Source organism: Lacerta agilis, chromosome 3, assembly GCF_009819535.1.
Source record: "Lacerta agilis isolate rLacAgi1 chromosome 3, rLacAgi1.pri, whole genome shotgun sequence".
NCBI lineage: Eukaryota > Metazoa > Chordata > Lepidosauria > Squamata > Lacertidae > Lacerta > Lacerta agilis.
The window spans coordinates 59293215-59305884 of record NC_046314.1 but is presented as its reverse complement, the minus strand read 5'-3'; the positions used below and the strand labels follow the sequence as shown (position 1 = coordinate 59305884).

At 42.6% G+C, this 12670-nt stretch overlaps 1 protein-coding gene across 1 annotated transcript; it reads left to right on the top strand.

Moving 5' to 3' along the window:
* Positions 1-5528: 5528 nt before the first annotated feature.
* CITED2 (Cbp/p300 interacting transactivator with Glu/Asp rich carboxy-terminal domain 2) lies at positions 5529-8717 on the top strand. The gene is made up of 2 exons (XM_033143902.1): positions 5529-5986; positions 6667-8717. Exon 2 carries the CDS (start codon positions 6674-6676, stop codon positions 7388-7390), a length of 717 nt encoding a protein of 238 aa, XP_032999793.1. The 5' UTR covers positions 5529-5986; positions 6667-6673; the 3' UTR covers positions 7391-8717.
* The last annotated feature ends 3953 nt before the right edge of the window (positions 8718-12670 follow it).

The window sequence follows — 12670 nt, the reverse complement described above, 5'->3', positions numbered from 1 at the left end:
CCAAACCCTGAATTGCACTAGTTAGCAATATAAGTATTTGCAGCTCCTGTTACAAAAGGGTGGAAAGAGCCTGTCCTGGCCTTAAATTCATTCTGCAACATCAGTTATCCAATGTGACTGGCAGAATTCCAGAGAATGTAGTATCTGTGTGTGAGTAAATGCAGGCAACCCCCGATTTGTGCTGGAGTTGCGTTCCTGGCCTCTGTGCGTGTCAGTGGAGTGCACATAGCCCATTATGGCCCCGCCCCCTTTCTACCGTCTTCCAGGTCCAAAAGGATCCCCACATGGGTGGTCATGCGTCAATTGAATATGGGCAAAATGATCGCCACCTGTATGTTTTTTAAAAAATATTTGCCCTCTAATCCCATTTTACTTTCAACAATATAGTTAATGGTTTCTTTTCATGTGTGTGTGTGTGTGTGTTTTGTTCTGTTGCATGTATTTTCTTTGTGAAAGCTCTTAAAAAATAAAAAATAAGCAGTTTTTTAAAAAATCCTCAAGTTAAATAGTTATCATTATATTTATTTTTTCAAATTATACTTCAAGTTTGATTTTGTTCTGCACAAAATGGGTCTAAAGTGATTCAAAGTGTCTGGATCAGTTGTGTCTGTATCAGTTAACACATTACTTTTTAAGGCAAGTAATGTGTTAAAAAATATTTAATAAGAACCAGAACTAAATTCATATTTTAAACTTTCGATTGAACTTTTAATTTATATGCAATCTTCCTACACAAGATTCATGTTAAAGTTGGTTTACAGTATAGAAAACAACAACAATGCATTGACAGACAGCAATGAGCATTTCAATAATAATATCAACAACATAATAATGTACTTAAAAATAATGAGCAGTGGTTGGACTCCCTGCCCCTCACCACTTTAAATATAATTAACTCCACTGTTCTGTTCTGTTCTGTTCTGTTCATGTTCTGAACTGAGCAGATGCAATAGTGGTGAACAATTAATATTCTTTGCCACCCTCAAATGGACTTTAGATCATGCTGAATTAGATTTATCATGGGTTTCCTTCCACTATGGCCCTTTGCAGCTCTGTGGTATACCATGGGGTTATATGAGCTCCGTGTAGACATGGTACCTTTCAAGCATATTTGAAGCACATTTTCACCCTCAAAGAATTCTGGGCACTGTGGTTTACCACTCACAGAGTTACAGTGCCCAGAAACGCTCAACAAAATACTGTGCCCAGAATTCTCTGAGGGGTGAAATGTGCTTTGAATGTGCTTTAGTCCAGCTATCTGAGGCAGCTGGCACATGGGGCTCCGTTCCCACCACCCGTTGCAATGAAATACTGCAAGTCTCCATAGAAGCAACAGGATCTGATGATGTGCCGTCATGTGCAGGAAGCGGGGAACATGGCTGGATTGTCTTTTAAAATAAATAAATAAAGGAAGAGACCAGTTAGCAATGCAGTTGTCAGGTCTGCTTTGTAAAAGGATCTGCAGGACTAGTAATTCTGAAGAACTGGTGTGGTTCATGAGTGGGTCAAATCAGGTGAATTCAGGATTTGTCCCCGGTCCCTAGTAAAAACCTAAGTCAAGACATGAGTGACTAGGAAACCAGGAGACCCAAGCTGTTGAAAGCAGCATCACCTTTCCCCATCCTGTTTCTGAAGTGGCTCCCTGCTGGTGCAACCTTTATATCAAGAGACCAACCTCACAGATAGAACCACAGTTTAAATTGGCCAGATTATGTTTCCTGCTGCCAGTGACTAACAAGGGACGTCACAGCATCAATGTTGATTTCTCAGACGATCACCAACCTAGGTGTCCCCAACACTATACCCCAAGCCACCTCTTGTGCAAGGAGACAGTTAGGCAATGTGACAGAATTCCTGTATGGTACACCCAAGACCAGATAACATATACCCAAAATTGGCGGGCTGCTGGACACAATACCTGAAAAGCAAGGTGGAATTGTGATAGACCCCACTGGATCTATGATACTGTTGCCAAAACAAAAACCCAAAAAAACAAAAAGGCCGGTTAATGTAACTGGAAGAGTTAAACTACACACCCTCCTGCCCTCCTCCCTCCGTGATTCATGCAAGGTCAGCATACTGATCCAAGATTAAATTCCAGAGGGCCCATTGTTTTCCTGTTTAGCAACAGTAATAATACTACCAAATAACCACCCACATAATTTAGTTCTCAGCATCCCCTGGGACCAAGCATCCCATTTCACTGCAGTTTAATCCCCCGCAACTCACGGTGTGTTCAGATGAATTCCCATAAGAATACCAGAAAAAAGGAAGGTCAAATAATTATAAACCTTCTTCCAGGACAAAACTCTACGCTGTCAGCTTCACCCTGGTCTTGGCAAACAAAGCTCCACATAAGGAGACTCCCTGCGCTCAGGACTGCTTCACGCATGGCATTTTCCTCTGAAAATGTAAAGGATGGAGGAGAGTATACACACCTGATATCAGAGTCCTGAGTATCTGTCTATAACTTTGATCTGGCAATTATGCAAGATAAATTACTCCAGCAATTATTTTAGCTGGCTGACTATGTCATTGTGTTCTATTACTTTGTAGCTGTAAAGACAAGTCAACTTCCTTACTTTAGTGAATAAGATACTTTTTTGTTGTTGGCATAGCTTTTCTCTGCTTGCCCAACTCTAATTTAGTGATAATGGTACTGACAGCATAGTCTCCGTTCTCATCAGAATCTTCTCATTCCAGCAGCCAAGTAGATCAGGGGCAGCCAATGTGATACCCAACATTTGTTGTTACGCTTCAACTCTCACCACTCCCAGCCATCATGGCTGATGGTCAGGGTTGGTGTAGACTGCCAACATCTGGAGGGTACAACTTTTGCTACGCCTGATGTAGCAATGTAGAGCATTAACAGAGCAATCCTATGCATGTCTACTCACAAGTAAGCCTTGCAGATTTCAATGAGACTTAACTGTCACTTTTGTGTGTATATCAAGAATGGCTACTTTGCAGGCTAGATTTGGGCTCTCCAAGACCCCAATAATTTGGCAATTAAAAAAACACATTGTTTATTTAAAGAAATTGTTTGCCGGGTTGTTTAGGACTCAGCAGCCCTCTGCCTTGAGTCACCTTGCAGCAGCACCTATATTATATTATATTATATTATATTATATTATATTATATTATATTATATTATATTATATTATATTATATTATATTATATTATATTATATTATATTATATTATATTATATTATATTATATTATATTATATTATATTATATTATTGTCTTTATTACATTTATATCCCATTCTCCCTTCCCCTATGTCATCCTTAAAACACCCCTCCTAGGTAGGTGAGGCTGAAAGACAGTTGCCCAGTGAGCTTGAACCATGGTCTCCCAGGTCCTTGTCCAGCACTCTAACCATTTGGCCACAGTGCTTTGAAGGCCATAGAGCACAGGAAACAGGAAAGAACACTTATTCCTAAGACTGTTTTGCACAGCACCAGAAGATGAGGCTCCTTGGCATGGGAAAAATACAACACTGTAATGGGAAGCAAAATGCTGGAAGCCCACCCCTGGCTGGTCTATTTGCTTGAATGTGTGTTTGTGTGTGTGTGTGTTAGCTGACCCTTGTATATAACAAGATGACAGCCCAAGAAGGCAACATGCCTATGGTAGGTGGGACAACCTTATGAGTCCACCTGGCTTCAAATCCCTTCTCAAACATGAAGCTCACCTTGGCTCAGTTACTTCTTCCCAGCCTAACCTACTCCACAGGCTTGTTGCGAGGATACAATGGGGAGGAAATAGGCAGGCTGTGCACCAGTTGCATTAAACAAACAAATGCAGTATTAAATAGGGAGGCGCATGGTGCCTTGAAGCACGTCCTTTGCTAACTGCCACAATAGTTGAGGATGCATTTATTTATTATTATTTATTAAATATGTATACCAACCTTCATCCATAGATCTCAGGGCAATTCACAGCATTAAAATGCGGGATAAAAATGCAAGATGCATAATAAAATCAAGAACAGAACAAAACAAAACAATAACACCCCCTCCACAAAAAAAAGTACTCAGAATAAGAATATTCCAATACTATTGTGGATGAATGATTGTGCACCTCATTACTTTTGGATAATCCAAAGGGAACCAATACCGGACTTTGCTCCCCATTCTGTCCTTCTACTTAGTATTCAAGAAGCTACAAAAACATCAGTACACTATGGATTGTTTGTACCAATACTTTAAGTCAAAGTCAATACTACTCTATCAAAGATCCGGCCCAAACGAACCCAGACCATTTAGTGTGAGCCATCCTCAGCTCTAGAGTTGTTTTTGTGGGGTAATTTGCAGACATGCTGCCCATGGGGAAAAGTGGTAAAGTTTCAAACTTGCGGGTTAATATTTCAAGTTCACTGTGTGGGGGTGTTGGGGTGTGTGTGTGTGTGTGAGAGAGAGAGAGGTGTGCAAGGTTGGCTGCCAGAGATGGGTTTCCGTCCCTGTATTATCAACTGTCTTGACCCTGCTAAGCAACGCTTCCAAGAGGGCGCGAGCACCACAGATGTAGAAAACATGCGGGCGGGCGGGTGGGACGTGCTTTATTCACAGAGCAATTATCGCGTAGCCTCCTTTTTACAGCCATATAAACCTGCCATGGGTGTTTGCTTACTGCAAAACCGATTGCCTCCGTAGATACCGGGAGGCCGGTCAATCCTGCAGAGCCGCCTTTAGCCCCAACCTCCCGAAGTAAGGGCAAGTATACGCTGCTGTGGCTCGTGTTTGTTTACTTAAAAAAAAAAAAGGCGGGGAGAGGGAGGGGGATGCCTGGGCCGAGGATCTCTGGATTTGTTTGCAGAGCAGAGACGCCTCCGTTTGACTGCCAAAGCTACCAGCAAAATGTGCACTGAGAAGCCGCGCGCCACCTCGAAAGCGTGGCTTGGATCTGGGTGTGCGTGCCCCGGAGGACGCGCTCCTCCAGGAATCTTGCAGGCTCTTTTTTGTGCGCGTGTGTGCGCGCGCGCAACACAACACACCAGTGCGTGTGTGCAGTCGGCAAAGGGGAGAGACTGGGATTAAGTTAGCCCTTGCTCCAAAGTAGCCCTATTGAAGAGCCCTCCCTGTTACCACGTGCTGGAAGGGAGCGCAGCCATTGTGGGAAGATAAAGAAGGGGGCCAGCTTTCCTGAAATCGCTTTCTGTGAAAATGCAAGGGCTTCATAGCTGCCTCTCTCCAGGACTGGGAAAGGACGGTGACGTTATATACAGATATAGATACTTTGGGGTTAAATAATAATAATAATAATAATAATAATAATAATAATAATAATACCCATATCAAATAACCCTGCAATAAACGTCCACGCTGGGAATGTACGGCAGCCAGCACCCTAACAGCGTGATAGATCAGGGCGAGGGATGGGATGTAAACAGATCGCGGCTGAACACGAAGTGCCGCTTCATCCATAATGGTGAGCGATGGCTCTCGCCGCGGCCAGGATTCCTGTTCCCTCTCATCGCTCTTGGCCCCCGGCAGCCCCCCGATCCATTTCCGAGATCTGTGAAATGGAGGTCCTTAGCAAAGCGCGCCGACCGGAGGACATCAGCAAACCCACGTGTCACTCAGGCAGAAGGAACAGGATTCTTTGGATTCCTTCCAGTTCCGCCTGGCTTGTTGGGTTTTCTCCCCCCCCCCCTTCTTCGCCCGCTCCAGGTTTTACTTCTGGTTGCCTGTGAAGGCTTTCGCTCCTCCCTTTTGAAATCCTATATTAGCTGTGGCCAAAGCTGGGTAGGAAATACAGCTCATTGTTGGCAAGTGCTGATGAGAAACGCGCCGAGGAGGCAAAGCAGCGGCTCTGAGACTGGTTTATGCAGCAGCAGCAGGGATAGCAATAATATAAAGATTATACTCCACTTACGCGAGCACGGAGGAGGGGAAAAGACAACCGCTTGCTCTATGCTGGGAGATCTTTACTGACTGATTTTAGCAACACGTTTGGAGCAAACAAGAGAGAGGGCGTGAGGTGAGTGGCGCGCAAAGTGGGGGTCTCTTTTTTGACGGGGGGGGGGCTTCCTGCAATGCAATCAGTGGGGATGCTTGGAGGGGAAGCGGGTCATGGAGTGCATTTACAGCAGGACCCCTCAATCCACTTCTCGGATTGCAAGCAACCCTTGCAGACTTTAAATTCCCAAAGTTGTTCTTGACAAGGAGAAAGGGAGAAGGTCGCGCGCCGCTCTGCCTTTCTTATGTAAGCCGTTTTGTGCAAGGGCATGCTTAAAAAAAATTTTTTTTTTAATGAAAGAAACGTACGCGGTTGGAGGCAAATGAATTCGGGTTGGGAGGAAGGGGGATTGTTGATGGTGTGCACGCTCATTTAGCTCCGGGGTGTGCACGAGTTGCGGTGGGAGGGATAGGCGGCTGTATCCTTCCCCTTTGCACAAGGTGCCTTCCTGCCTATTGCAGGCTGGAGAAAAGAAACCCAGAGCCGCCTGAGAACTGTAAGGAAACATTGCTGTCAGGAGGGAAGGACCTGTCCGGGGTAGGATTCGTGCCGCGAGGCGTGATTATCCTGCAGACGGCTTCCTAAGGAGAAAGGCAGTTTAGTGAGAAAAGCGGCGCTGGTTGCTGGCAAGCGCGCACGCACACATAGTGTTTATCTCTTTCTTTCTTTCTCTCTTTCTCTGTAAACATTAACTTTTAAAGGCTGGAAATGGCAGACCACATGATGGCCATGAACCACGGGCGCTTCCCCGACGGAACCAATGGGCTTCATCACCACCCAGCGCATCGAATGGGAATGGGTCAGTTTCCCACCCACCACCAGCAGCAGCAGCAGCAGCAACATGCCTTCAGTGCCTTGATGAGCGACCATATACATTACGGAGGTGGAAATATGAATGCAAACAGTGGGATCCGGCACGCCATGGGGCCAGGGAACGTGAACGGGGGGCACCCTCCCAGCACCCTGCCTCCGACGGCGAGGTTTAACAATTCCCAATTCATGGCTCCTACGGTGGCCACCCAGGGGGGGCCCTTGACGGCCAGCATGCAGCTGCAGAAGCTCAACAACCAGTACTTCAGCCACCACCCGTACCCTCACAACCACTACATGCCGGACTTGCACCCTGCCAGCCACCAGCTCAACGGAGCCACCCAGCATTTCAGAGACTGCAACCCAAAGCACGGTGGAGGCAGCGGCGGCGGAGGCAGCGGCGTGCCGGCCTCTGTGCCCCACGTCCCTGCAGCAATGCTGCCTCCCAATGTCATAGACACTGACTTCATCGACGAGGAGGTGCTTATGTCCTTAGTCATAGAAATGGGCTTGGATCGCATCAAGGAGCTTCCCGAGCTGTGGTTGGGACAGAACGAGTTTGATTTCATGACGGACTTCGTTTGCAAACAGCAGTCCAGCAGAGTGAGCTGCTGACTTCTTGCCAAACAAGATGACTTTTTTTATCTGTATGAATGAAAACATTCCCTCTAGACACAGTATTTCAAAGGCTTTTAGGAGCTCAAGTATCTGGGAAGCAGAGTAAACTATAAGCTTGTATAATTGTTTCCCCCTTTTAAATTTGCTGCCACTTTTTTCCTTCTTCTTCTTCTTTAAACGTGGACACTCCATTATGTTCTCCTCTTCCCTATAATAATTTTAACTGATTCAGTCGTCTTTAGTAATTCCTCAGCTATAATTTCTTCACTGGCAACATACCAATTATTTCAACTGTTAGATAGGGATATTGGCAAAGTGCTTAATATTGTGGATTTTCTATAGGCTATCATTACAGATGACTGAAAACTGCATTCAAATTCCAAGTTGAAGGACAAAAATATTGCATTAGTTGGTTGCATGAACTTCAGGGTAGATTCCTGCACAAATACTGCCCTCTTGCTTTGTTTTTAACTATGCATTTGCAGTGAAACTAATTTTTATTTTATTTTTAGTCTGCTGAACTGGAAGCTTAACAAATGTGGGCCAAACCCTCTCTGATCAGGAAAAATAGTACTGTTACTTAAACTCTGCTGTCTCTGCTCCCTTTCTTTCTTTCTTTCTTTCTTTCTTTCCTCCCCCCTCCCCCCCATCTGTACAGACAATAATATAGTGTGAATGGAATGGTGTCTAGTTGTTGGGGAAAGCATTTCATAGGATTTTATTTTATTCTGGTTCTATCGTCAGCATACTTTCATTTTGGCATTGTGCTTACATAGTTTATTCAGTACAGGGGGGCAAACTACTGTGTTGAAAGCTTTTTAGAAAATTTGACAGTATTTTTGTACAATTTTTTTGAGAACATACTTGTTAATTTATTCTATTTTAATTTGCCAATGTCAATAAAAAAGTTACATGCTTTAATTTTTTTTCTAGATACCAGTTACCAATTTTTTTTTCTTTAATTTCCCCCCCCCCTCCTCTCCACCTCACAAATGTTTGATACATATAACCCATTTAACTTGTTGAGCTGTTGGGTTGTGTGAAACATTCTGAAAGAAAATCTACATGACACCATTGTATGCTATATGTCATGATCGGTGCAGAAAGTTTTTTTTAAAAAAGGATTTAAGCCTAATTATGACATCAGTCTCATAAGTAACATTGTAACATGCCTGTGTGATTTTATCTAAAGTGAAATTGCCAAGAGGCAACAACTTTGTGATTTTGCCAATTTACTTGCTTTAAATGTAGTCGTCCAGAATTATGATGCATAAAAGTATTTATTCTATTTATCTATTAAACTTTAATTTTATAAATACTCTCACTTATCTTATCCATAAGACTTGATTCTTCACGTAAATATATTTGCTGTCATGCAGAAGGGTTCAACAAAAGGCAGGTTATGCTGTTAGCAAATGATAAAAAAAAACCCCTTGCATTCCATGAGTTTTCATTGTGCAGAAAGAAGGCAGAAAGAAGAGAAGGGGAACTTTGGTGGGAAATGTTTTCATTGGGCAAAGTTGAAGTAGAAGGTGAATCCTGACACCAAAAATGAATAACTTCCACATTTTGGCATAGAAGAACAGAAACAGTGTATATACATTAAGGCAAATGTAGGCACTATTTCCCCCCAACAATAGCTAGGATCAGGTGAAATGCCATTTCAATACTAATATGAGAAAAAGGAGGTGGTGGCTTTGACAATGGATTTAATCACAATTTTTTTTTACAAGGTCACAGCAATTGAATGTGCTGACCTGACTCCTCGTTCACCAAACTCTTGTAGAGTAAAACTGAAATATATGCAACAAGTTTAGACCTGTCCCCCTGTCTCATAGTAACTTCCAATACAGATATGGCGGCATGTCATGCTTCAAGACTCCATGTGGGAAAACATCCTGGGAACAGAAGAATTATTGGGTTTGAACTCTTCTTGTACTGTATATGCATTTATAAAATAGAAAAGCTAGCCAACCATTCTTATTACTGCGTCTAGATCTGGCAGTGAGCTTGGTTGGGTGTGTGTCTTGATTTCTGTACTTTTTCTGTTGTAACACAAGGCTTGCCTTTTGTCGCCCATCAACATTTTTTTCTTTCAAGGTGCCCTGCGCCTGTTCTCTGCCATGTGGCCTTGGGATAGGTTCCTATAGAGGGGGGGAGGTGGTGATGGAGGATCAGGTGGTTGTGCCTTGAGAGAGAGAACAACTGGACTAGAACTTACTTTGGTTTTTCTAAGTCTTCCATATGAAGATAATTCAAAAATTTCCCAATGGTTTATGCTTGTGCATCAACAAAATCATTGAATATGGGATGGCAAGGGCAACTGAGAACAAGGGCATTGGCATAAGCAAAGAATCAATATTTGGGGGTTGTGCATGTTTGGTTTCAAGCAGTAATTGCAGAGGCTTCCATCCATCTTACCATTACATTAGGATTTTATATTTTTGTCTGCTGGTACTATTTACAGGAATACAGGTATAGCTGTGTTGAAATCTTGCTTCAGTTTATTTTAAGGCTCTCTTAATCTGCATCTTTGGCTTAGACTTAACAGAGGTCAAGTTTTGACCTGGATGGCATTGGCTTGGGGTATTTGGCTAGGAAAGTGTGTGGATCCAAGATGGCTGACATTCTATACTTCTAAAAAATAGTTGCCTGGCTAATAAAGCAACTTAGGGGTCTAACATTACTTAACATGTTTTTAAACTAGAAGGAATTTAAATACCGGTACTCTGTGTAAACTTCATAGGATAGTTCTGCTTTCTTTGGTGATTGATAGAGCAAAGAACTATAAAGTTGTGTCTAGGTATTCCTTTAGGTAGGAGATCCTTCAATAATTGGCATCTCTTGATCATACAAGGAAAAACTTCTTGTTTACATGCACCAAATTGCATAGTAAGTTTCAGTTTATCAGGTGCTCCAAAGCTGTCAAACTCTGCTATCAAGTGTTTTTTTATTTAAAAAATTAGGGTTTTTGTAAACTTATTTAAAGGGAGAACAATTTCATGTATTACATAGCCACAAGCTCAGATTTTTCCAGTGAGTGTATATTTGATAGGGAGTTATAGCCAATATTGGCTATTTTGAGTTTCCATATGATATATGACAGTTCAAAGGTACACCTACAGCAGAATCCTGTGTACAATTACTTGGTAGTAAATTCCATTCACTGCTTTCAGAACTGCAACCTTCACAGATCTTTCCATATAAAGCAACCCAAAGCTCCTAGAGAAGCTTAAAATATACTGGGAGTTGTATTACTCTAGTGTTTGTTTTGTAACAGTATATAAAGTCGCAACACAGGTTCACATACAGCTGAAAAGCAACGTTTTGCGAACATTTCCGTGAACCCTGTCTCTGAACTGAAGTTTGGGAAGCGTCGTCAAAGCTTGAATCCTCAACTTCTGGCAGAACAGATCAGGTCCAAGCTGCTCCATAATATTTACTGTAACTTTCTCTAAATAATAATAAAAATAATTTAAACCACTTATTTACACTAGACCAAAGTGTATAATTATGATGTGTGCAGTGACCTAGTTTGCCAGCCATTGCCAGATTATTTTGCAAACTAGGCTAGGGGAAAGAGTGTTACGTTCCTGTTTAAGTTGCTTATAGCACAGGAAACTTGACCTCTGTACTTTGGCTCTTTTTCAAAAAGTTCTCATATGGTACATGAGCTCTACTGTTCTTTAAGCCTTGGCCATAAATAGACACGGCTCTTTATTTGCAATGGAGATCAACGATAAGCCGTGCGCAGAAGCAGCACAAGAGACACTTGTTAAGAAAATAGGTGCTGATGAATAATAAAACAGCGTCGCTCTCTTGCGGCTGGAGGAAAACGAGCGGTGACAGCCACTTTTGCTGGTGCTGAGAAAGACGTCTCGCTGCTGCGATGCATCTGGCAAGAACAGTTAGCTCCTCGCAGCTGTTTATGAGGTGCTCAAGGGAGGCACACTAAGAATAAGGTGACATCTATTGTGCAGTTTATAGTCTGGGTGACTTTTACAACTGCAAAAGCCTACGCGACGCATAAATTGATGTCAACAGTAAAGGCCAGATCCTTTAGAGCAAAATATTAATCCGCTAATCTGTTATGGGTGGTCAGCTTTGAAATGTAAACACTCTTCTTCGTGCCTGAATATATTAGGCGTTGGTGCCACCTTGTGGAATGTAGATCAGAATTCATGAAAAGAATTCCTTTCTCCCCATCCTCCACACAAAAGGAGCCATATAGAGATGTTAGGCAAATACCTAACTAGACCGGTAATTGTGTGGAAAACTGGGCCTGAGAGAGAAGAAATGATGACTCTGGCCAATGTGACATTTACCTTTCAACATACTCCTGAGTTAGTTGATACCTATACTATTTTTTTTTAAAGTTTCAATTCTATTGGTGCAGTAGATTTAGCCCATAGCACTTTGAAAATTGGCTTTTATATTCTAACTCAATGCCAAATGATGCATGCTTAGGAGTGACCATGCTTCTTACTTTTTTTTAACAAAAGCAACTGTGATCTAGATTTGGGACTGCAGCACAGAAGCAGGGTTGTTGTTTTTTTTAAAAAAACCTTTCTCCCTAGGCCAGGCTCCCAATCTGCATCAATGTCCCCACGCTAGGGATTATCAGAAAAGGAATTGAAAATAAAACTGCCAATATCATACTGCCGTTATGCAAATCTATGACTTGACCTCATTTGGAATACTGTACTGTTTATAGTTCTGGTTGCGTCACATCAAAAAGGATGTTGTAAAGTTGGAGAAAAGGTTCGAGAAACGGGCAAATGAAATAATCAAGTAGATGGATCAACTCCCCCCTATGAAGAAAGGTGTCAACATTTGGGACTTTTCAGTTTAGAGAAATGGTGAGTTGGAGGTAATGGGATAATAAGTTTATAAAATTATGCCTGGCATGGAGAAAGTGGACAGAGAAAAGTTGTCCCCCTACATAAGGCTAGAATCTGTGGACATCCATTGAAGCTAAATGTTGGAAGTTTCAGGACGGTATGCCTTCACCCCTTGCAAAGTTAAACTATGGTGCTCGCCCACACAAGAGGCAGTGATAGCCACCAACTTTGATAACTTCAAAAAAGGATTAGGCAAATCCAGGGAGGATGCGTCAATCAATGGCTACTAGCCATGATGAAGGCGATGTTCTGTCTCCATGGTCGGTGGTAGGAATTCTTCCGAATACCAGTTGCTGGAAACTGCAGGAGGGGAGAGAGCCCTTTTGCTTGTGAGTTTCTCCCGGGCATTTGGCTGGCCCATGATGCTGGAGTAGAC